We start from the raw sequence: 24,550 nt of genomic DNA on the forward strand, positions 1-24,550 counted from the left end.
AGGGCCCTGAGGATACCAGTGTGGGAAACGCACCCAGGAACCCCTCTCAGAAGTATGTTCAGAGAGCCACCACCCACCAGGAGTCCCAAGTGCAGGATCAGTACCAGGGCCAGGGGTGCCTTCTTCCCTGCAAGCCTCCATTCAGAGGAGGAGAGAGAAAAAGATGTCAAGAAAGAAAAACAAGGAAGAAGGAAGAACAAACGTATTGCAGGACGTCTGGAAACCCAAGTCCGTGACCCATTTTCCCGTCTGCCTTGCCCTGCCCGGGACTGCAACCCCCACAGGGCAAAAGAAGCTTTCTTATCAGTGGCACCAAGTGTGTCCTCCCTCATCTGGGGCGCAGGTCCCCTTCCAGGGGTCTGAGAAGTCTCCGTCTACGTCCACACTGTCTGTGCTCCCGGCTATAGACACCCAGATATTCCCCTCTGTCCCGGCCGAGGAAGAAATGCCAGGCAGGGCACTCAACCCTCCCAACCCCACCGCAACCAGGCTGGAAGGAGCCCTATCAGCCCCATGGCATGGGACGAGGAGGCCCGAATGAGGCCTCCCCAGGCAGCTACACCGCAGGGCAAGGAGACACTCAGGGCCGGCAGCCGCCCGAGACCTGCTGGCAGGAGCCCATCCTCCAAATAAAGACTCTGGCAGGATTCTCCAATCCGCACAGAGGACAGTTACCATCTGTTTATGGGAAAAATGTTAATAAGCCCCAATTGCAATCAAACAGGCAACCACTTGATGGTAAGCACCTATTAACTGGTGTTGGTTCCCAGGGGAGCCGTCCTGCAGTGCCCGTCAGAGGCCGGCACACCTCCAGCCACGAGGAGGAAGAGCCCGCAGTGGCGGGGGAGGCCGAGCAGAACTCCCGATGCCCTTCCTTCCCCAGCCTCCCCGCCTGCCTTGCTGCGACCTGCCCGGCTTCGTCAGGAGCGGAGAGCGCACCGCAGCACCGGCTCTGGGAGTCCTGGCAGCCGGCCAGCCCACGCTTTCTGCCTTTTTGTGCTTCTCTGGGTGTTCTGAGCTTACTGGGGAGTCACCAAACCTTTTGAGAATGTAAGAAAAGCTATGAACTAGTTCCATTCCAAACTCCCACTCTGCCCCGCCGCGTGCAAATACGCAAACATTTGTGGGGGAGCTCAGGGCACTGCTGTCCCCGTGAATCTCATGCACACACTCCCCTGCGGTCCCAGAGCCACGAGGTCAGAACCCTCACTGCAGATCCAGCTCATGTGCAGAAGCAAGGAAATTCATCTTTCAGAACCTCGTAATCTCACCACGAGACCCCGACCTGACTCCTAGCTCAGCAGCCCGATGGCCTGTTTGTTGACCTTCCATTACCCACCCTACCTGTCTCCTACCTCACATCAGCCACAAATGGAAACCTAGCTGGGAACGTATCTTGAAATTCAAGTTTCTAAAGTTCAAGGGAACTGGTACCCAGCTTCTTTGGAGCCGTTTGGTCAGATCTGTCCCTGGGAACAGCAGGAGGATGCTGTTTCACCACGCGAGCCCCTCTCGCGCCATGTCCCCTGCCCAAGCCTCAGCACAGAGCCACTCCTGCCCCCACGCCAGCCATGACGGCGTTGAGTGCTATGTGTCTTGGAAGCCAGCCAGCAGATGTAGCAACCATGTGGAACTCTGCGTGGGACCGCGTGCCGAGATACCATTGCAGGGGCATCCCTTGAGGGCTGGAGCCCACCCGACGCCTACCTCTGCTCCGCCCTTCTCATCACAAGCCCGGGCATGGGCGCAGCAACAACGGAACCAAGTCGTTTGCCCTTGGATCCCACGTCCTTCCCAAAGGACCCTCGCTGGACCTGCCCAGCTAAGCAGTGTTCTCAGCAAAACCAGACGGCCCCCAGTTTGGTCCCCACAGATACCAGCCCAGCATTCAAGCCGTCGTTACCCACAGCAAAGGTGCAGACAGGAGGAGGCCCCCTTCGGCTGAATGACAGGGGCCCCTCAGAGAGCCCAGGGAGGTGGAAACAGCACCTTGTCATCAAAAAGAGCCATGCCTCCCCGACGAGACCCGTGCGGACGGAAGTCCCGCCTTACCCTTCATTCCGAACTTCGACCGTCGCCCGTACTTGTTGATCATGATGAAGAGAACCACCAACAGGACGCAGGCGAAAGCAGCGAGCCCGACCGCGATGGACACCTGCGAGGAGCCAGAACGCGGGTCAGGGCGGGTGCTTGTCCCGCAGGGTACCGCGCGCGTCCACGTGAGAACGCAGAACGCGGCCACTGAGGGACGCCTTTAGGAGAAGTGACTCATGAGACCCCAGGAGCATCGTGGTAATAAGTCTCCGGGCCTGCTCTGAGCCCCTCTCACCGGGGGCCCCCCTAACAGAGGCAAGAGAAAGCCCTGAGAGGCTTCTGTCTCTCATTTGGTTGTTTTAATTAGCAAGCGAATTCTGCATCTTTGCACTGAAATTCTTCACAGTGTATTCTTATCCAGGAACTTCTGGGAGAGCTGGACTCCAGAAAGACGGCTTTCCTCTCCTCCCCAGGAGAATTCTCAGGCCCTGACAGTCCGTGGGGGAGGGTGTGGGGACAGGGGCTTGGAAAAGCCACTCAGGGAGATGGTCTGGGTGACAGACTTCGTATAAACTGCAGCCCCTTCGAATCAGGTCCTGCCGGGATCCTGACAGAGCGGGGATTTTCCCGAGCTCCGGGGCTTGGAGCAGATCCTCAAAGACTTCCTCAAACAATGAATTATGCTCATCAAACAAGGAAGGGTTCCCCCGCCTGAAAGGAGGTCACTGAGCCCTGCCATAAATACCAGGGTTCCGAGTAAGGCGACACGTGGCAACGTCAGCTACTCGGGTGAAGTCTGACAGTGACCTCCTGTTAACCAAGACGTAACTCACCCCGAAAGTGTCTTCCTCTGGTTTGTGGGTCACAGTGATAGGAGGTGTGGGGCTCACTTCGTAGACTGAAAGCCAAACAGAACAGGAGGAAGGGTTAGCTTCCCGGCCAGGAGAGGCTCCGGGACAGTCCCCACCCGACCCCCCAGCCCGCGAGCTCGCGCTGGAGCGCGTGCCCCTGCAGCCAGGCTCTTACTGCTCCCCCCGCCCCCGCCCCACAGAGCAGAGCCCCGTCTAGCTGCCTGGCTGGTGCTGACTGCTCAGGGGTAGCTCCACGAGGAATAGGGGACCTTCACTCCGTCCCAGACCCCGTTCCCAGAGTAAATAATGTTACCTGGGCAGCACAGACCATGAGCTGTTGCACACACAAAAAAGAAACAAGTGTTTTGGGGTCCCAGCCAGGGTCTGGGTTCGGCACGTATTGCCGGTGACACCGCGGCTCTGACTAGTCTCGGCTGCAGGCTCGCCCCCTCCCCCCGTCAGTGAGACCCCAGAGGCCTTGGGACCCCGCACATAGCCCACGAGCCCTCCCCTAACGTGGATTTCAAAACACAATGGCAGCAAGTCCGTCCAACCAGCAAACACCCCCTCTTCCCAGCAGGGCTGGGTGGGGACCCAGGCATCGTGTGTCCTCCATCTAGAATCACCTCTTTGGCAAGAGACGACCCAATTCAGAACCCTCTGGAAGGACAGTCCTCTGAGATGGAGGACAAATGGAGAATCACAGGTGTCCGTGCCAAACAGCACAGGAGTCCTAAACCGAATTGTCTACGACCACTGCCGTTCCCCTCCCATGGGGACAAGAGTTAAAGCAATAAATACGTTTTCCCACAGCCTGCGAGCGGAACACCAAATCCTTTGGGAACTGTCTAGTCCTGGCCCCAAATCGCATATAAACCGAGCCTTGGTGATCCCCCCTGAGACACGCCAGCCTACAAGAAGACCTTGTGAACCACAGCTTGACATGAGTGGGTACCAGCCACACTCTGGAGCCGTACAGCAGGTGGGAGACACAACAGGTTTCAAGGCTGCAGGTCTCCCCACAAGAACAGCCGAGTTCTCTCTACGGGGCACGCGTGACCCCATGTGCCCCCTTTCAACACGGTCCGGCCTTAGAAAACTCTCCAGGGGAAACTGAGGCACGGAGCGGCTGCCCAAGAAGCATTTCTACCCTCCAGTTCCCTTCCACCGCTCACTCCGATGCTCTCGGCTGTCCGGGGTCAGGGATGGTGATGGACTGGGGCAGACGACTGTCTGCGTTCAATAGTTACCAGAAGTGTCAGAATAAATCAGCTTCAAAGCAAAAGGTGGAGCAGACTTACTAGAGACAAAGTTGTCCGTGCTCTCTGCAAGAAAGACAAAGAGATAAATAACCGATGTAATAAAAAATAAAAAAAACTAGAATAGACACACTCTATTCTTAACAGCTCTGACCTCTCCCACTCACTGGGATCCCACGTGACCCCAGCAACTGAAAACTAAAATCCTTGGCATATGCCCCTTGCCCCTCACTCCTACCTCTTTAGGAGGGTGGTCTTTCAAATGCAGAACAAATAAGAGATAAAGTTCCTCATTTCAAGAGAAGTGGCCTGGCCCACCTGGAGTCTAGAAACCAAACTGTGAGATCGGGAATTAAATCTAAGACACCACGTCTCTCTGACAGCCCTCCCTCCTTCAAGTCCCAGCAGTGCTGCGGGGATCGGGGGGTACATTAGACCCAGGGGAGATGCTGCGGCGTGGGCCTGGGCCTTCTTGAACGTGCCAGCTGTGATCTCCAGTCAAAATTCCTCAAACTGAAATGTACAGGTTATTCTAGCAGGTCACTGAGGCGTTCTTGGGAAGCCCTCTACAACCAGCCCATTCCCGGATGATCCTGCATTACTTGGTGGTTGGCTTCTAGCGATTCTTACTGAAGGATGAAGGATTAGACTCACCAAACATTGATTATGAGCCAGGGGCTGTGCTAAACGCTTTCTGTTACATACAATCCTTAGAGCCATCCTGGGAGGGAGGTGGCATTATCCCCATTGAACAGATAAGGAAACAGGCTGCTAAAGATTAAGAAACTAGCAGACTCTCACTCATCTAAAAACTGGATTCAAATCCAAGTCTACGTTCCAAACCTCAGTGTGAAACAGGATTCCTCAGAGGGTGCACACTACCGTTCCCCAATAGAGGAACCGCGGGCCCCTTGGAGAAGTACATAATCTCGGGGCGGAGGCTGAAAAACTGTAAGACGTCCCGAACCTTGGGTGGTACCAGAAAGTGCTCAAAAATTGATGGGGGGCGGGGAGGGGGGCATGGAGAAAGGTGCCAATGTGAAGGGGTCCCCAAAGGCCAAAGCCGGGACAATCTGAGCAAGCAAATAATAATGACAGCCATGGGCTATTACAAGCTGACTTATACCTGCCCAAAATGTATATGTTCAAGTTTTAACCCCCAGTCCATTCGAATATGACTGCATCTGGAGACAGAGTCTTTAAAGAGGTGATTAAGTTAAAATGATGTCATGGAAGTGGCAATAATCCAATGCGACTTGTGTCCTTAGAAAAAGAGGAGATTAGGAGCCAGACACACAGAGGGGGGACAAAGTGGGACACGGGAAGGAGACGGCCGTCTGCGCGCCAAGGAGAGCGGCCTCAGGAGAAACCAGCCCTGCCCGCACCTTCACGGCAGACCTCTACCCTCCAGAAGCAGGGGAGATGAGTTCCTGCCTCTGGTGCGTTGTTACGGCAGCCATAGCAAATTAATACATGGATTGGAAGCGACGGGACCAACAAAATAAATACCCGTGAGTCCATACAAAGGTAAAAAGAACACTCGAATCAGTGACGAGGAAGAAGAGAAAGCGCTTCCTTACAGTGACATTCCAGTCAGTACGCGTAGAAGGAAGGACTCGAATAGAGAAACCACCGCTCAACAAAGGCGGCAGCGGCAGTTGTTCCCGGCAGGAACCATCAACGGATGCTAACACTAACGTGCAAAAAGATGGTGCGAAGCAAGATATTTACAAGCGTTCCAAACGGTGTCCTTATTCGTGACAAAGGGAGAAAGAGTCACTTTGCGATGGAGAAGCCCGGCTGGCGCCTCCCGACCGAGGGACGGCGTGAACGTCACCAGCCACAGGCTGGCGGGTCAGACCAAAGGGCACAGCCCCCCCTTCTGCAAGTCGCCCCCAAATGCAGGGTGGATATCAGGCAAACCGAAGGACTGGGAGACAGCCGAGGGCACCGCCAGCGAGCAGCGTCCCGAAGTGCGCAGATCGTGAGACAAAGCCGGACTGAGGACTGTCCCGGATTTAAGGAGAAGAGGGCACAGCAGCTGCGCGCAATGCAGGACCCTGGGCTGGATCCCAGGGAGGAGAAAGACGGCCGTGGGCCCGCGGATAAGACTTAAATAAAGCCTGCAGGTTCGATAACAGTGTTAACACCCTGTGACTGTGGAAGGTGGTAACATCTGGGGAAGCACGGGGAAGGGCCTAAGGCAATTCTCTGTACTAGTTTGTAACTTTGGGGTACGGGGGTACATTTCAAACTATTTCAAAAGGAAAACTTTAAAATTTTCTTAAATTTTTTAAAAAAGAAACACGTATTACTGGTCACCACCCCCCCCATACACACACACAGGGAGTTTCTGATTCAGGAGATCTTAGATGGGTCTGGAGAATCGGCCTTTCTAGTCAGTTTTCAGCTCCTGCTGATGCTGCTGGTCCCTTTGAGAACCACTGCATTACACCACGGCCTGGAAGGTAAAACTCATTCCTTCATCCGTCCGTCCATCCGTCCACCCATCCCGCCTCTGTGGGCCCTCGATGCTGCAGGCCTCTGGCTCAGCCCTCGGCCATTGTCATCACACCAGCCGACACTCTCTAACTACAAGCAAGGGGATGCTGCTTTCTGTGTGGGACTTCGGAGAGAAGTCTTGTGCACAGTAAATGCAGCGTTAACAGGTTGCTGGTTTATTGCCATTTTGTGTGGTTTGGGGAAGAGCAATAGAGCTTGGTCCCAGTTCTGCAGTGCGCCCTGCATGCTACTGCTCTCTTCTAAACTGAAGGGGTCTGAGGCCTGATTTGGGGAGAGGGGGAGCAGAGGGGCCCCAACCTCGGCCTCAGAGCCTGAGGAAAGGTCGTGCCAGCCCCAGCCATAGCTCCCGTGGATCACAGTGTGTCCTTGCGTCACCAGCCCGAGATGCCCAGGCCCTTCACCAGAGCCTGGAAACACACTCATCCATCCGGAAGCACGGTCGCCTTGGACTGCAGGGACCCCCTGGCTCCCCTCTAACCCAGACGGGTGGGGGGGCTCAGACTTCCGCACTCGAAGAGGATGGGTCCCAGGAATGGTCCCTAGCTCTCAGCCCAGCAGGGCAGCCGCGTGTCCGGCAGCACAGCTCCGGAGCAAGGCCACCAGGGGAAGCCCAGCTCTGCCACGAGCGAGCGGTGCCTCTGGCCAAGTCCCCACTGTGAAACGGAAACAACAATAGGTCCCCTTAATAAGGCCACTGAGGGGACTGAATGTCAACACATTCAAAGAGCCTCACACCATCTGCGGTCACAATGACAACACAGCAGTATAATTATAAGTCATTGTAATGGTATTTTATAGAATCTATAATGACCCTTACAACATGCATTTGCACTTTGGAGTGTCTGGTCTCCTAATGTCAGTGCTCTGCTGCCTGGGAGCGGGAGGGGCACACGGCTAATTACAATGATTACATGTCCCCAGGCCCTCAGGGCACAAGGGAGGAGCAGGAACCCACGGATCACCTTTGCGTCCAGGGCATGGCAGGTGCAAGTCTGCTTCCCCAGGTAATTTACTCTCCTGACCGTTTGGACATTTTATCACTCGGCACGGTGGGCCAACTTTTCCCATCACTGCCTTTTCATCATCCCGCTCTTCCTTTTGTCACGTGAAACAAGTGGCCCCACTACACTCTGTGGCGAGGAGCCCGGTGTGGGTCACCCTCCCTCCTGACCATTCCAGGGCTCCCCGCTCTCTCTAGGCCCCAGGAGCTGCCCTTTGGGAATAGGAAGCTTCGCTGCTTGCCCATGAGGGAGTGTCGAGTCTCTGCGTAACAGAATTCTTCTCTAATCAAGGGGAAAAGGCAAGGCAAAGGACCACGCCAGCCCTTTATGCCCGCAAGGCCCAAGTTCACGCTGTGGCCGTGAGAGCGGCATCTAAGGGCCGCCGCATACAACGTGTGGGCCGGGGCTGCCCTGCCTCTCAAAACAGGGCCCAGCGTGGCCCAGATGGGAGGTTCCTGCGGCCTTTGACCAGGCAAACAGGATGACACCCAACGGGTCACCAGGGCCTCACGCATGGGGCACGCTGGAGCTTGTCCCGAGCTGTGGCTCCACCCCACTCGGGGGGCAGCAGCAAGGAGCAAGCCCCCCATGCAGCCTCCTCTCTCCCGAGTCCCACTCTCAGGCCCCGGAAAGCAAACTGTCGTGCCCAGAGTCTCCCAGCAAAGAAGAGCCTGGGTCAAGGCTGTCTGCCCTTCCTGCCCCGCTCTCAAGTCGCCGCTTCCTCTGCCGGCACACACCGCGCCCTCCCGTGCCCAGCCGTGTGCTTCTCAGGGGGCCCTGTCCGTCCCGTGATGGCTGCTGGGAACCGGAGGCTCGGTCTGGGTGGCCCAGGATGCTGGGGGTGACCGCCGGGCCGCGCGTCCCCCGAGCTCCTGGGCGTAAGCGGGGCGCCCCGAGGCCGCACCACCCTCACCTGGGAAGGGCTCCTTGAGGAAGTGGCCGCTGATGGTCTGGTTGGCGGTGCCCAGCGGGTTCTTGGCGATGAGGGTGTAGTTCCCATTGTTGTAGTGGGTGGGCTTGTTGAAGAGCAGGCAGCCCTCGGAGACCTCGCCCTCCTGGTAGTACTCCACCCGGATGATCTTGGACTCCCGCAGGGGCTGCCCGTTGTGCAGCCAGTGCAGCGTGGGCGGCGGGTTGCCACGCACCACGAACTCGATGCAGTGCTCCAGGCGCGGCTCGGGCTCCTCCAGGCTCACCACCCGCGGCGGGTCTGCGGGGAGAGGCCCGCTGGCGCCCAGCACGCAGAGGCTCCTGTGCGCCGGAGCAGCCTTCCGGAGCCAGCGTGGGAACCCCGATTCCAATCCCCACCCGGCTTGGAACAGACGCTGGAAACCAGAGGTGCCCCCCAGCCACCCCCCGAAAAAGGGTAAGAGGTGTCTGTCTTCACCCAAGCCCCCTGACCCACCACAGCTAGAGGGTCAGACTAGAAGAGTCCTGGACGCTTGGCATCTTCTGAGGGACAGGGGGACACCACCCTTCCGGGGGCTGCTAGCCCAGGACCGACTTGCTCAGGCGGGAGCCTTTCTGCCCCACCCCTCACCCCCGGTACACAGGCCCGGGCTCTGGCCCAGCCCCGCCCAGCGTGCCCCCGCCCCTGCCACCTCCAACCACGGCGCCCACTCACAGTGGACGGTGAGGGCGACGCTGGCGTTACTCATGCCCACTATGTTTTCTGCGATGCACGTCAGCGTGAAGCCGTTGTCCTCACTCGTCACGTTCACCAGCGTCAGGTTGATGGCGTGTACATTGGTCCAGTTCAGGTTTGTCTGGAACCCCAACAGAAAGGCAGCCATCCAACAGGGTCTGCAAGGGCGGCTCCCACCCCTAACCCCCAGCAGCTTCAGGGGTCACGGGGAAAAGCGGGGCGGGCGGTGACAGCAGCCAGCCCCATAACGCGCACCGACACGGGCCGGTCCCCTGTGGTCGCGGCTCGCGCGTCCTCACATTGACCCGAACGGGAGAAGGGCAGCACTGCACCCATTGCACAGAGGAGGGACCTAAGGTCCTGAGACTTTCATGACACGTTTAAGGTCGAGCTTCCTGGGAAACACTGCAGCTGGGGGGGAGCCGCGTCTACACGCTCCTTCCCGGAAGGGCGGGACCACGCTTCCCCTCCTCTTCTCCCCTCCTCTCGCATCTCTTGCTCCGACTCAGGACTTGGCTCGTTAAGACAAAGAGGGGAGGGGGCCCCAACCTCCTGATGGGCTCGAGCCTAGGACGCCTACCTGGTGGGTGTTGATGGACTGCAGCCCAGTGACTATCCAGTCCACGTCGGGCAGGGGCGACCCAGAGCCGTTGCAAGTGACGACGGCATTGTCCCCCTCTCGCACGGTCAGGTTGACGTGGCTCACACTGATCTCAGGAAGGTCTGGGAGGGAGGACAGGGAGGGAGCAAAGACAGGCAAACACTTACCATCAACACTCAGTCCACAGGGTCGATGGGGGCACTTCTTGATTTGTACACTAATGACTCCCACATGGCCGGCCTGAGTTCTCAGTTAGGCAGCCAGGTCCCAGAAGCGTCACACCGCCTCCCCAGGAGACATCAGGACTCAGAATTTAGGGCCCCGCAGCTGGACTCTCCACCATGGCACGGAGTTGCAGGTCGGAGGGCAGGGGGCAGGACACAGCTGCACAGGAACACAGCTCTAGCAAGAAGTCAAACAACAGCTTCCGCTTTGGGGAGCTGGTTCTCAAAATTTGCTCTGCTTCTGACCCCCAGAGGGAGTCCGCTACAGATTCCGATTTCTGGGACCATCCCCAGACACGCCGATGTCCTACATCTGTGGTTGGGCCCAGGACCCTGCTTTTCTAAAAGACCCTTAGACGCCCCTGACTCAGGAGGTCCAGAGACCTCAGCGCTCCAGGTCTGGCTGACAAGTCGCACCCAGAGAGGCAGTGCCTGGGCCTGACGAGAAGGGACAGGAATGACCCGGGAGGAAAACGGGAGCCAGACCTGCGCCCAGGGCAGGCAGAGTTCCAGGCGGGGAGGGCGGTGGGCAACGGAAGGACCTGGCTTTCCGGGCTAGCGTGCGGTGCCAGCTCTGGAGTCGGGGGGCCGGGCGCCTCACTCACCGCACTGGCTGATGTTCATGCGGAAGAGGGGGAGCCGGGAGCCCTCGGCACCGATGCAGTAGAGGTTCTGGCTGTTCAGCTGGGCCTCCCCCTGCTCCTGCCACAGCTGCATCCAGCGGATGTCACAGCTGCAGTTGAAGAAGTTCTGCTCCAGCCTCCTGGGGGCAAGAAGACGGGGGGAGGGAGGCCCTGAACCCAAGGTGGCCCGCTCCCGCCCAGGGCTGTGAGGCCCCTCCTGCTCCTCAGGGAATAAGCCGAAAAGGGGTTCAGCATGGTCTCAAAAGAAAGTAAAAAATACTAAGTCCATGGATTTAGTTTTTAAACAATGAATTCATTTGAAAGAGAAGAAAAGAAAACCATTTCACTTAACTCACTTGGCAAAGAAACCCCTTTAAATATGTCAGCTTGGGATGTTCCTCTTCTCAAAACCCTTTGCTTTCAGAGTCAAAGGCAAAGGCCCTCAGCACCTGGACCACGCTCCGTCCCTCTGAACGCCCTTCCGCCTCAGCCCGTCCTCTCCTTCAGCCACACCCACGCTATGCCAAACGCCTTACACGCACCCCCCAGCCAACCCCGGGGATGGGCAGCCGCACAGGGGAAGGGAAATCGGGCCACCCCTGCTGCCCAGCATACAGCAGCTGTTTGAGGCCACACGTGGGGACTGCGTGGAGAGACCTGGCAGCCCCCTTGGAATGTCGCTGAGGGCCCAGACGCCTGAGGGCGTGCAGACTGAAGCAGGCCGGCCTGGCCTGTCCCAGCTGCTCACCTGACAGGATGTGGTCATTCATTAAGCAGTTGTAAAAATACAAATTCTCCACCTGGGGGGACACGCTAAGCCAGGGAGGGCACTTCAGTCCGTCCTGCCTCTGGCCTGAGCCAGCCTGCAGCACAGCCAGCATCTCAGGGCCACCAGAGAGGCGGACAGGCCAGCGCGCCCCGTGAAGGGCAGGGCATCTGGGACACACCTAGGACACGCCAGCATGGAGCACTTCTGTTTCTGTCCACCCTTTTCCTCTAGGAAGGACCTGATCGAACAGAAGGGACTCCCCATGAGACCTAGTCCTCTCCTCCAATCCAGAGACTTCTGGAAACTGCAGAAGAACCCCAAGTTATGCCCCCAACCCTCCAGACGCTCCTCCTAGAGAGCAAGGCTCACACGCAGCCTTTGCCCCAAGATGGCCCGGGGCCTAATCTCGGTGCCCTGGGGGCTTCCAGATGATTCGCTGGGCCCCAGACCCTCTGCTGGGGGCCACAGCCAAGACGGGGCATTTAGAAAGCACTGAGTCTCAGCCAATCCTCATGCCGGCTTTCTCCTCCCCCCACAGCACCAGGCAGCGGAAAACGGGGCAGGCACCCAGATCCGCGGGGGCCACGTGACCAGCAGAGGCCTCCTGGCGATGTCAGTCTGATGGGAGAAAAAGTACGCAGTGTGTCTGAGTTGAGCCAGCTGGGTCACCGTGTGCAAATGCAGTGGATTGAATAGTATCCCCCGCAAAACGTGTCCCACGTCCTCGCCCACAGTACCCGTGGGTGAGAGCAGCCTCGTTCGGAAGCAGAGTCTTCACAGAAGTAATCACATTAAGGATGAGATCGTTCTGGATTTAGGGGGAACCTAAATCCCATGCCAGGTATCTTTGTAAGAGACACAGCGGGGAGACACCAAAGACCCAGAGACGGAAGGAGAGAGGGCCCTGTGAAGAGAGCGGCAACGGAACCCCGGAGACCTCGGCAGGAAAAGGCAGGGGGAGATGACGCTCCTGGCCCTGACGGGGGCGCGGCCCTGCGGACACTTGACCCTGGACGTCGGGGCTCCAGGGCAGTGCGAGAATCCGCTTCTGCTGACTTGAGCCACCAGGTTTGTGGTAATATGTGAGGGCAGCCCTGGGAAACCGATACAGCAGGAAACTTAATTCTCCCAGGCTCCTTTTTAACTTCCGTAAAGTGGGGGTAACTGTGCTCAACGCTCCTTCTTGGCAAAGTTATTATGAGGATCAGTGATATGTGTTAACGCGCTTTGTGAATTAAAAGGGGCTATAAAGAGGCCAGAGACTGTTGCTCTAATTACGCGACTATTAACACGACTGCTCAGCGGCTTCTCGGAGACCCGTGGGAAGTGGTCATGGGCCAGGACCAGGGGCGGGGAAGGTGCCAGGATCAGCTCGGACCCATTCCCGACACTGAGTTAATATCTTACCATGTCAATTAAATCTGCAAGTTACACCAGAAGTAATGATCACGCTGCTTTAAGAAAATAAAATGTCCCGATCTATTTTAATCACATCTGCTCCTCGTGTGCAGGGTATTAAGGGAAGCCTGTTCAAGATACACGAATGGTCCTTGGGGTGTTTCTGGGAGGCTTCTGTGGGGTATGTTTACCTCCTTCGGCGCCTCTTGCCTTTGCCTAGTTATGCCGTGGGCTGCAGAATCCAAGCTTCTTTTCTTTCTAATTCAGTATCTAAGACAACCTCTGACCCTTGCTCTAATTTCTGGACAGTCTTTTCAAGAGAAAACACCGTCCTGCAATAACCAGAAGCTTCTGAGAGCACTGAGCAACCCCAACTCCGACGGCCTCAAACCCGCGCCCCTAGAATAGTGCTGACCCCTCAAAGCCGGTCTTGAAAGCAATGACAGAAACACAGCCTGGACCAGGGCTGTGGCCGAGAGCACGGCCTTCACCTCACAAAAGTAAGCGAGAAAGGAATCAGGGCAGCCTCCGGCACAGGGCCAGGGCTCCGGCACACACATGTGTGGGTTTTTTCCCTCTGATTCTGCTCAGGAGACCCCCCACCTTGAAGGTGACGTGAGTCATGTGAGATACGTGGCTGGGCATGCAAGGAAAGGGCACGGGTCTTTGGGGACAGCAGGCCTGGACGGTGGTAACAATCCCATCACTGATGCTCAGAGTCCCCATTTACTAGCCACGTGATGGCAGACTGCTGGTCTAACATGACCGAGCCTCGAGCCCCTCCTTTGTAAAACTGGTTATGAGGACACCTCCCTCGTGGGACGAGGCAGGACCTTGTACGTACTAGGTGCGCAATATATGCCTCTTCTTTCTCCTTCTCCACTACTGGAAAAGTTGTAGACACCCAGCCGCTCCGACGGGGCATCCCCACAACATCGGTTCTTATATTGAGGGCCTTCTCCTGGGGAGGGCACAGGTCCTCAGAAACGGCTGGATGTCCTCGTTTGCCCCCTGTCCCTGTAGAAGGCCGCGCGAGCCTCAGCCCCAGTCCCCTGGCTGTCACAGCACCCAGCCATCTCCCTCCGGCCTCTCCGCCGGGGCTGAAATCCATTCTTCCTGGAACCCCCCGGCCCATCCCCACGCCCCAGCCCACAGGCTCCGCCAGGCGGACCCTGGCAGCCTTGATGGCTCATGGCAGATGGCGCCATGCGGACTAATCAGGAAGTCGGACAAGCAAGCACTGCCCCCTCTTCCATTTGCCAGGAACTGAGATTGTTTGGATTTTAATCATAGCCACAGCGAAGAGCCAACACACGGCCCCTCTAGCCAAAAGATGAATTTTCCACTCTCACCATTCAATTCTGCCTCAGAAAGCAGACCCCTACCGGGGCAACTGCACCTGGGGGGGAGCTTCTTTATCTTCCATTATAATTTTTTTCTTATTTAACAATACGACAGAAATGCAATACTCCCTGGACGAGGTGGTTCACACATGACGCACTCTGGAGGGAACAGCGTCATTTCTCCATAAGTCACATCCAGCTCACTGGCGTATTGATCGCGGGCAAAGACAAATGCAAAAATCCTATGATCCTCTGGGAGAAACCTGGCATTTTCTTTAAATATATGTGCCCGGAACATCTGTTTCTAAAGCTCCGTGACACGGGTCACCGGGGCAGCACACCACTGATTTCACAGCCAGTGGCTCTCCCTAAGGAGCACTGAACGCTTTCTCAATAATTATGTCACCTGCAGATCCCATGTGTTCCCTGGAGAGACGCTGTCCCTGGCCTCCCACAGGTGCTGGGACAGGCATCCAGGGGAGCTAGATGCCAAGACTTCCCAAAAAGAGAGGCCCCAATTAGCTCCCTTATGCCAGGGCCCCTGGTCAGTCCTAGGGCAACAAAGGGAAAAACTGCAACAATTCACGTTTTGAAGATTATTGTAGAACAGATCCTTGGATTGTAAACAGACGGAAGAAGTTGGGAGAGAGCTGAGCACAGTGGTCAAGACCTGGAGGCCACAGGCTAACGCTTAATTAATGGGTGAGCCAAAGTACGAGACTTAACCTTGCCAAGTACCTCAGTGTCCCCGCATATGAGATGACAGGAGTAATTCCTACCTACAGAACTGGTACAAGGGTTGAAGTAAGTAACGCACATAATTCTACAGGTGGTTGGGCACAGAGAGATCTCAGAAATAGTATCAGTGTGATCGTATAGTCTTGTTGACTTACCTCTGAGGTCTTTCTACCTACAGAGACAGGCATGAATACCGCCCACCTGGTGTAACCATCGGACAGTTAAATGGCTGTGACACTGTGTAGTTTTTCAGCATTTTATAAACAGGAAGCCTACGTTTACCTTTTGCAAGCTCAGATAAGAGTTTTTATTGGTACACGTCTGGATCGAAGTCACATGTGACTAAGGAGCTCAGATCACTATGCCTACTGTGCCCAAACCAGAGCAGCAGCCTGGTGAGAGGGCAGAACCCTGAGGAAGGAAAGCACCTGCAGCAGAATGGTCCCAACCCCCCAGCACTGTCTACAAGACCACCTCTGCACTTCCTGTCCCTGGAATGGCCTTTGTAAGCATCACGGGGCACCTGCGTCTGTGAGGGTGAGTAGGGATCCCAAGGCCATCACGGGGTGACAATAGGCTACTGTGACGCTGGTAATGTATTCCCCTCCCTGACCGCTGGGTCAGAAAAGGGCTCATTCACGAACCCAGGTCTTACCAGGAGGAAGGACACACACTAAACGGCTAACGGTGTGGGCAGGGATCAGGGCCACTGCCCCGTGGTAAACTGTAAAGCAGTCTGCATGCAGCGAGCTTGGGTCTGCATCACCACATGAAAGGGCACCCAAGAACAGTGTCTCCAGAACCCTGACTCCCAAGTTCATCCATGCCCCGACTCCTTTTCAGTTTGTCCCTTTATTCCCTCGACATGTTGCCCTTCATGTCCAGAGATGACCCCGATGACTCAAACGTCAACATGAGTCATTTTTTTTTCCAATGGTGGTCACAAATTTTCACTCATCCATTCAACATGCATTTGGCGGAGGGGCAGGGAGGACAGGGCAGCCTGGAAACACAGCAAGACTAAGCAGGCCATAGGCAGACTGAATCAATACATGGCCTTAGCCCCTCCAGAGGCCCAGGCTCGAACCAAATAGGCTGGCGGAGGCCGCGAGGGGCAGAAAAGGCATGCGGTCCGAGCTCAGAGGCCTGGGTTCAAGGGCTAGATCTGCCAGCCCCTAGCACTGCGACCTTGGCTGCCTCTCATTTGACTTTCTGGGACTCGGAACCCTCACCTGCAGGTATAGAGACACGTTTTCAAGGGAGGCATCACAATACCTACCTCCCGTGACGCTTGTGAGGGTAAATCTAAGGTCATGTAAATGAAAGCAGATCTGATCATCTATAAGGTTAGAGGGTGTACGTGTTATTTACCAGGAATTGCCCAATGCCCTTTACTGTTATAAAGAGCAATACTATTAGTATTGATTACCTAGGGATGAAAAAACTTGGGCCTGCTCAGAGGTGCGATTCCTGTCTTCTGAACTGTACCGTGCCCAGAAAGAGTATCAGAAATCAAGCGACAGGATGGCTCGCTCTTGCTGAACATGGTACACCCCATGTCGTCCCACCCTAGGAGCCCCTTCAGGTGACACCCAGCCCCAGGCGGCCCCACTGCTTAACCCTCTCTCCCCAGCCTCCACTGCTGCCCCACTCACTCGGACGGTCTCTAAAGCCAAACTTACAGTTCCCGAAGACTCAGCGTCTGGAAGAGCTGCCATGAGAGTGTGGTGAGCCGGTTACTGGACAGGTTTCTGCAAGAGTGAGAGAGAGAGGGGGAGAGTCAAGGACAAGTCTGGCCCAGGCAACGCTCTCAGTAGCAGGCTTGGTCCCTTCACGGGAGCCTGGCTTTATTGTCCTCCTTCGCCTTTGCTCCCTTCTGCGATCCATCCATCTGCCACTAGTCGAGGCCATGGGTCAGGTCTGGAGAGGATTCTGAAGACTTTCAAAGGGACAAGTTTTACAAATAAAAAATAAAAAATAATTTTTTTTCTGGATCCTTTTCCCATATCCACTGACCACTGTCAAAGTTCAGGGAGCCCTTTCAAAGCCACCTTCCCACCGGAGCACAGGGAGCCCTCACGGAGCACAAGCCAACACACAATCATCCTTATAATTACCACTGAGGGGTAGCTGGTCCCCAAACACCTGTACAATTTAACGTATGCATCCTGACGAGTCTGAAGATAAGTATACATCCATGAAGCCATCACTATAAAAATGCCATAAATTGCACTATCACCTCTAATTAAGTTTCCTCCGCCTCTCTCGCTATATGATACAAACATTTAACATAAGATATACCCTCTTAACAAATTATGAAGTATATAACATAGTGTTGATGACTATGCACTATGCGGTACTACAGATCACTCAGACTCCTCTTCCATAACTGAAACTATGCATATTTTTACCAACAGGCAATCTTTTTTTTTATTATTTTGTTATTTATTGATTCTAGAGAGAGAGGAAGGGAAAGACAGAAGGAAAGAGGAACATCGACTTGTTCCACTTACTGACACATTCACTGGTGAATTCCTATATGTACCCTGACCGGGGCTTGAACCCGCAACCTTGGTATATTGGGATAATGCTCTGACCAACTGAGCCACCCGGCCAGGGCTTTACCAACAAGCATTCCTACATTCATACAAGTTGAGAAACACTCTGCACGGCACCTACCTTACCCTCTAGCCAGCCCTGCCCCCAGCAGGGACACCGACTAATGATTATGACATTGGTCTTTTGTTCACATTGCTTTTCTCCTCCTAATGGCTCTTAATTGTTCTCATTAGGGTGTACAGGGGAAAGAAGTAGCCGTTAGTTTTCTGAATAAAAGAAGAAACACGCCCACAGTTAATTATTTTGCCAAGCTCAACAAACAACTGTTGATGCGATCACAGCTTTTAAAAGCAGCCACTAGACCTTGCTGGAATGGAAGTGGCACCGCGGGAACAATGCTCTCATCTAATGACGACAGAGAAGGTGGCGGTCAGAATTCCACACACGTGCACACACACACAATGTGAGTATCTGTGTCTACCAGACATGTCGGCGATAAACTCAAACAGAGACCCCCGCTTACCCACACACCCGGACGCTCAGATGCTTACAGGTGCGTCTCTACTTAGGTGGCCTCTACAACACCTGCTTGTGCAGAGATAAATATAGGCTTCACTCAGGAATGAGGGGGGGTGGGCCACTGATAAGGCTCCTCTGGGACTTACGTTCAAGTTACAAGTGAAAAGCCAAGAGAACTGCTGCCGTGATGAGCAGAGAGGGGTACAGACGGAGGGGTGCGAGTCCCCGATGAGGGAGAGGAGGCTGGCAGCTCGAGCCAGGGGCTCGGAGCGGCGCCCCGAGCAGGTCAGCAGCTGCTGGATGGGAAGAGGGGGGACGAGCCCCATGCCGGGAGGAAGTGCTCTAGGAAGCAGGAGCAGCACGTGCAAAGCCCTGAGAGGGACTGGGGGGCAGAAAGGAGGCCAGGGAGAGTGGCCTGAGACAGGTAGGAGAGGGGGACAGACATGCCACCCCACCTTGCTGGCCGTGGTAGGGGGTTTGGGCTTTATTTTAAGGAGCAGTGGGAAGGAGATGGGTGGTTTTTTGTAGGGAAGGGCGTCATGTGGTTGCCGTGTCTAAGGACAGGACCGGTCAGGAGGTGGCTGCAATACTCCAGGCACAGAGAGGCAGTCGGCACATGAAGGGGAAGGACGCGAGGTGCGGGGGGCAGAGCCGCCAGAACTTCCTGCGGGACTGGGTCTGGCAGAGGAAGAGACCGAAGCGACCCGGCAAGTGGCGATGGCATTGAGTGAGACGAGGAAGCTGCCAAAGGTCACGTCTGGGGGTGGGTGGATCAAGAGCCTCCCCTTGGCCAATGCTGCTTGCGATGGCCCCTGGATATGCCTGTGGGATGCACAGGTCAGGGCTCGCGGGAGAAGCGGAGCCTGGGTGAGACCACAGCGTGTCACAGAGAATCACAGGAACAGGTATTCAAATACAGGAACAGCCTGAGGGACAGGGCTTCCCCTTCTGTCCGAGGCAGCCCCATCTTTGGTGACAGCCCATGACAGTACGAGAGGCACCCCCATTCTGAGGGTGAGGGGGACTGTCGGAGAAGGGAAGGAGGCCAGAGGTAGGTGTCCCCCACGTTTACCATTCTGACCTCTCCCCTGCACCCAGTAGCTCCTCCTTTTGGACTCTGTAAGGCCACACAGCCTTCTCTAGGGCAGCCCCCGTGCCCCTCTAAACTCGCACTTCCGGTGTGAGTGATGGCGCCCAGACCTTGACCCGTCTGCATGTTCAGCTTCACAAAACCCCTCACAATAGTTCGTCTTCTTCCTGCAAAGTGCCCCATGCCCATCTGAGGAGGAGGAGAGGGCTGAAGAAACTCAGGCACGATGACCACCGGGGGACCTCACTGGGGTACGGCTCCCACGGGGCCCCTCCTATTTGGGCGGGTGGAGCAGGGGAGCAGAGGCACAGCCCCATCAAGTCACCAACCACACGCCTGGCACTCGGGACTCCGGGCCGAGGGCAAGTCCCAGCATCACTCTGAGTCCCCATCACCACGGGCCCCGCGGAGTCTCCGTCAGTGGGAGGCATGCAGCCAGGGGAAGCCTTTGCTTCCTCTTGCTTTTCCGGGCTTACTGTCTGCCCACAGCAGCATCGATGGCAGCGCGAGTCAGACGGGGCCCGGCCGCCCCAGGCTGCCCACCCCACTCCAGCCGGCCCTGAACCAGCGCCCCGGTCCTAGAGCTGAGCAGCAGCGGACTGTGAGAGCCCACCCCGGCCCGGATCGCTGCACCCCGGGAACAAAAGCGGGGAGGAGGGGGCGCGAGACCGCAGCGGCCCAGGTGAGGTGGGAACCCTTGCCCGTCTCCCACGGAGGACCCGTCGGGGGCCCAAGGCAGGGAGCAGGCTGCCAGCAATGTCCTTTCACAAAGGTCATGTTTTGCTACATTAGGCATAAATGTCACGAGAAAATTGGATTCTGAAAGAAAGAAAATAACAGGCATTCTGGGCAAATAAAGAATAAGAAACACCATTATCTCACAAGGTAGAGAAGGGCGGGGGCTGGGACACCAGAGGTGGGCTACCGCTCTCCCAGGGGTGTCTCAGCTTCAGAGAGAAAGGGACCCTTGGAACCTCCAGTCTGTGGCCAGAGGGAGGAGCCACGGCAGTCTCATGGGCTCTGTCCACGCGTGCCCGCTCTCCCCACCAGCCTCCCGGCCAGGCCCCAACAACCCACCCCTCCTATTGGAGGGCAAGGCTGCCTGGCTCCTCTCTCACCCCGTCCTGCCCTCCGGCGGCACCACCAGGGTCTGCGTGTAGCCCTTTCACGTTCATGGCCTCGTTGCACGCTTATAGCAGTCACACTCGGGAGGTACGACGACCATCTCCAGGCTCAGATGAGCAAACGGGGGCCCAAAGGCTGCCGTCCAAGGCTGAATGGCTCTGAGCGGCCTTACTGCAGACTTGCAACAGGCAACAAGCAGTCTCCTCAGGAACACTGCATCCGACGCAGACGTGTAAACCCCCAGGTTCACGCACACCACCCAGTGCACGTGCCCTGAGACGGCAACATTGTGTGTGCAAGGCCCGCGCACAGCGCCCAGTCACACACACACACGCGCGCGCGACAAGCAGGCCACGCCTCGGCCTCCGGCTCCTGGTGCAGGGCAAGTGGGGAGGCTGAGCACGGGGCCCCCGCAGATCCACCACCCACGCGGGACTCGCTGCCCCTGCCTTTCCTTCCAGCGGGTGCCTCACCTGCCTTCACCTGCCACCAGTTATTGATGGGTGCTGACTCTGCTCATCAGAATGGAGTTTAATTAAGAACCGTCCTGCCTCTGGGCCCACGGCAGCCTTTTCCCGGGGCCTCCGCCGTCACAGATCCATTATCACCCGTCTGTGATTTCTCGCTTAGGTCAACGCACAGCTTCCAAGCCGCCTGACTGCTGGAATTAGTTTTGTGAGCAAGACGTTAGGAGATGATGCATCAAACACTTTCCCAAAATCGAGCTCCGTGACGTGGCCCCCGTATCCCTCATCCGAGACGGCCAAACAAAGCCATTAGTTCTGTCTTGCACGGCTGGCTCTGTCACAGCCCAGAGTGTGGGCCCAAGAGATGAGGACGCGGCTCCTGTGTGCTCTGGAAATGGAGCCAGACACGCGGATGGCCAAACTCGGACCCCGAGGAGGGAGAGGGCTGAGGGGGCCCCTTGGCACAACCCAGCGTGAGCAGGGATCCTCCAGGGAAAACCCTCAGCAGGAGAAGTAGTCCCACAACTTCCAGGCAGGGGGCCCCCTACTGGGAAGGATGTCACCTCTGCCTTGGATCCCGGAACACCCATGCCCTTCGGGGCTAGGAGCTGAGAAGAGAGCACTAAGCCCCACCCACAAAGGGATCCAAACATGGATTCTCCCAACAGAGGAAGGCTCTGTGGGTTTCCTGGACAGACCGCGAGCAAAGCAGACGTCCGGAAGTGCCTCCTGGCCTCCTGGCAGGGCAGCCCCACAGGCAGGTAGTTACGTGGTGGGATCCTTAGGATCTTCGTGTGCAGGCGCAGTGCGTGGCAGGTGCCCCCTCGCAGGGGCTGTTAAACCAGACTGCCCCACCCCTCACTGTTCACCCCAGCATCCCCACGGCCCAGGTCCACACCCGAGACCCTGTTAGCTCTGCCCTGCTGCCACTTCCCTGCTGGGTCCTCCGTCTGCCTCTGCGTCCCCTCAGTCCCCACCCCAGCTTTTGTTTCATCTTCTGTTGTGGACTGAATCAGGCCTCTCAAAATTCATGACCCACAGAACCTCAGAACGTGACTGTCTCTGAAGAGAAAGCCTTTCAAGTGGTGATTAAGGTAAAATGAGGTCACGGTCCTAAACCAATAGGACTGGTGTCCTTATAAGAAGAGATTCAGACACAGACACACCCAGGGGAGTAACCATGTGAAGGTGGCAGAGCAGAGGCCAACTACAGGCCAAGCAGGGAGGCCTCAGGAGAAACCAACCCTGCCTACACCTTAACCTTGAACTTCTAGCCCCCAGGACTGAGAGGACAGTCTGTGGTCATTCGTTATAGCAGCTCAAGCAAACTAATACATTTGTTCTCAGCCCCTCATTCGCTCCAAGGCCCCAACAGCCAGGTTGACTGCCCACTGTGAACCCCAAAAGCGTCCACATATGAGTCTCAGTCACCGCCCTCTCTCTGTGCCAGGTCACACTCTAGATGCCAGCCACTAAGCCCCTCAATCCACTTGGTCAGCACCCCCCAGTCACACCCCATTCTCCTCCAGAACCAGGGGTGTGTTCTGCTTCCATCCCAAAGGTGAATGCCACGGTCACTGACTTCTAGAGGGTTTTCTCTGCTGCTGACAAAGGCGCTGCTCAGAGCACCATGCACGACTGGCCAGAACGCAGCAAGGGTGCGCCCACCTGGCCTCCCCGCTGCCGAGGCTGCGGCTTGCTGGCAGCAGCCAGCGTGACGCGAATCATGTCTCCTTCACCAGGACGGCAGCCTTTTGAAAGGCACAACACAAGTCTTCTTTCCTTGGGATCCCAGCCCCTCAGCTACCTGTCCGTCCTCTTCTAATTCTCCCCGTGAAAGAAGTATGTCCTTGGTCATTTGGGAGACAGCCAGCGTCCCAGCCCTGCCACACCACACGGGGGTCCTGTCAAAACGGCTGGAAAGGCTGGAGGAGAGGTCGAGAACGAAGAACTTCCAGGAGCAGCACCAGCCCCACAGAGTCTGCTGAAAAGGAGCCGGCCCCTGACAGAACTCGGCCGCCTCTCCATGAGCCACACACCCCCCACCAGTCTGGACCCTGTGACTTGGTGCAGTTAGCCCACCCAGGCGTGGCCGCCACCCACGGGGAGGAGCAGGAGGGTGGCTGCCGCCCACTCCTTAGGTTGGACCAGTGAGAACAAAGGAAGCACCGGCAAAGTGGTCACCAAGCCTGCCACCAGCCAACAAGGACACCCTACGAGCCAGCCCCTTCAAATCCAGGGCCTGCAACGTCCCTCCTGCAGGCCAAGACATGTCTTTCTACATCACTGACATAGCTGCTGTTCCCTCCACTAAATGGCTCTAAAAGGGGGTGGGGGGAAAAGCCGTCCAAGTCATTTTGATTCGGCTAAATGGCACAGGATGGCTCATTGAACAAACTTCAGTGAAGCCAAAATGCCTTCTCTAATCAAATCTCAAGTGGCGCGACTGGTGTCGTGACCTCTGATCAGGAGACGGGAGGCGGCGTTTCCCCAAGGTGCTGGGCCGGGCGAAACCAGGGTTTCCCAGAGTAAGAGCTTGGAAATCCAAGGTCGGCAGAAAACCAGTGGGTATTGAAAGAGAAAAAAATCCACGTTGCTAGAAAAATGTGGAACTAAACAAAACGAAACATGGTAGAATCACACAACTTCCCAGAGCCTTTACTGAAAAAGGGGTCTGGCTACTGAGTCTAGCAAACATGTCACCCCACATAACATATTTAGAGAAATGATAGTTGTGATAAGAAATGCATGTTTGATACTTGGAGTGATGAACACACAATCCAATAGACAGATGATGTAGGATAGAGCTGTACACCTGAAACCTACATAATGTTATTAACCAATATAGTCAATTTAAAAAGTAAAAAAAAAAAATTACATAGCAGTATATAAAAATTTTTAAAGGTTATTAAGTTATAAGTAAAATTGCAAGTGTTTTGAAATTCTGTCCGAAGAGGATGTAATAAAAATAAGATGAAACACTAAATATATGCTTGAAAATGAAAAGAAATATACATTTGGTCTCTGTCCATGGTTCCCGGCTCAGAGCTCCCAAAACCGTTGGGCGTTTCCCGAGTGGTAAGGGTAACCGAGCGTCTTGTGTTATAATGTTCAGTCTCTTGTCCTCAGTTCCTGAAATCGCTTCAGAGAATGAGGTGACTTTTGGAAATCAAAGGCGGGGAGGGGCTCCCAGGACAACCAGGAGTGGAGGGTTGAAATTCTAGTCCCACCTCTGAGTTCCGGGAAGGAGGGGCTTGCGGCTGAGCCAGTCACCACTGGCCGGCAATGTAATCAATCACGCCTTCGCCGGCAAGCCTCCCTAAACCCCCAAGGAGGGGGCTTGAAGAGCTTCCAGCGTGAGGAAGCTGGATGCTTTGAGGTGCCAATGGGCTGGGCCCGAGGCTCCGCGGGTACAAGAACTCCTTTACTCTAGGCCTCGCCCTGTGTACCTCTTGATATGGCTCGTGACTCGCCTCCTGTCATATCCTTGGCAAAGGGTCTCTGCAGGCGTGACTACAGGAATGGACCTTCGGACAGGGGAATGGACCTTTGGACAGGGGAATGGACCTTCATGACCCGTGGCCCCAGTGTAATCACAAAGGTCCTTCAAAGTAGAAGGGGGAGGCAGACAAAAAAGTCAGAGAGAGAGAGACACAGTGTGCTGGCTTTGAGGACAGAGGAGGGGGCCATGAGCCACAGAATGCAAGCAGCCTCTGCCAGCGGGAAAGGCAAGGAGCCCAGTGCTTTCGGGAGCCCCCAGGGGAAACACAGCTCCCCCACC

At 56.0% G+C, this 24,550-nt stretch overlaps 1 protein-coding gene and 1 long non-coding RNA gene across 2 annotated transcripts in view; both read right to left on the reverse strand.

Moving 5' to 3' along the window:
- Window positions 1-2,056: 2,056 nt before the first annotated feature.
- On the reverse strand, window positions 2,057-4,216 carry LOC149992062 (uncharacterized). The gene is made up of 3 exons (XR_016508430.1): window positions 4,187-4,216; window positions 2,868-2,932; window positions 2,057-2,155 (listed from the first exon to the last, which is right to left on the reverse strand). It is a non-coding gene; the product is annotated as an uncharacterized LOC149992062 (long non-coding RNA).
- Window positions 4,217-8,435: 4,219 nt separating this feature from the next.
- Window positions 8,436-24,550, reverse strand: part of LOC149992063 (NT-3 growth factor receptor-like) — a 76,059-nt gene continuing 59,944 nt past the window's right edge. Inside the window, exons 4-8 of the mRNA XM_090263828.1 lie at window positions 16,692-16,760; window positions 10,744-10,901; window positions 9,894-10,036; window positions 9,293-9,434; window positions 8,436-8,878 (exon numbers count right to left, since the gene is read on the reverse strand). Coding sequence (XP_090119954.1) covers window positions 8,436-8,878; window positions 9,293-9,434; window positions 9,894-10,036; window positions 10,744-10,901; window positions 16,692-16,760 — 955 coding nt within the window. The remainder of the gene's footprint in view (window positions 8,879-9,292; window positions 9,435-9,893; window positions 10,037-10,743; window positions 10,902-16,691; window positions 16,761-24,550) is intronic.

This window comes from Furipterus horrens, unplaced genomic scaffold (genome assembly GCF_987537825.1).
Source record: "Furipterus horrens unplaced genomic scaffold, mFurHor1.1.pri manual_scaffold_16, whole genome shotgun sequence".
Classification (NCBI taxonomy): domain Eukaryota; kingdom Metazoa; phylum Chordata; class Mammalia; order Chiroptera; family Furipteridae; genus Furipterus; species Furipterus horrens.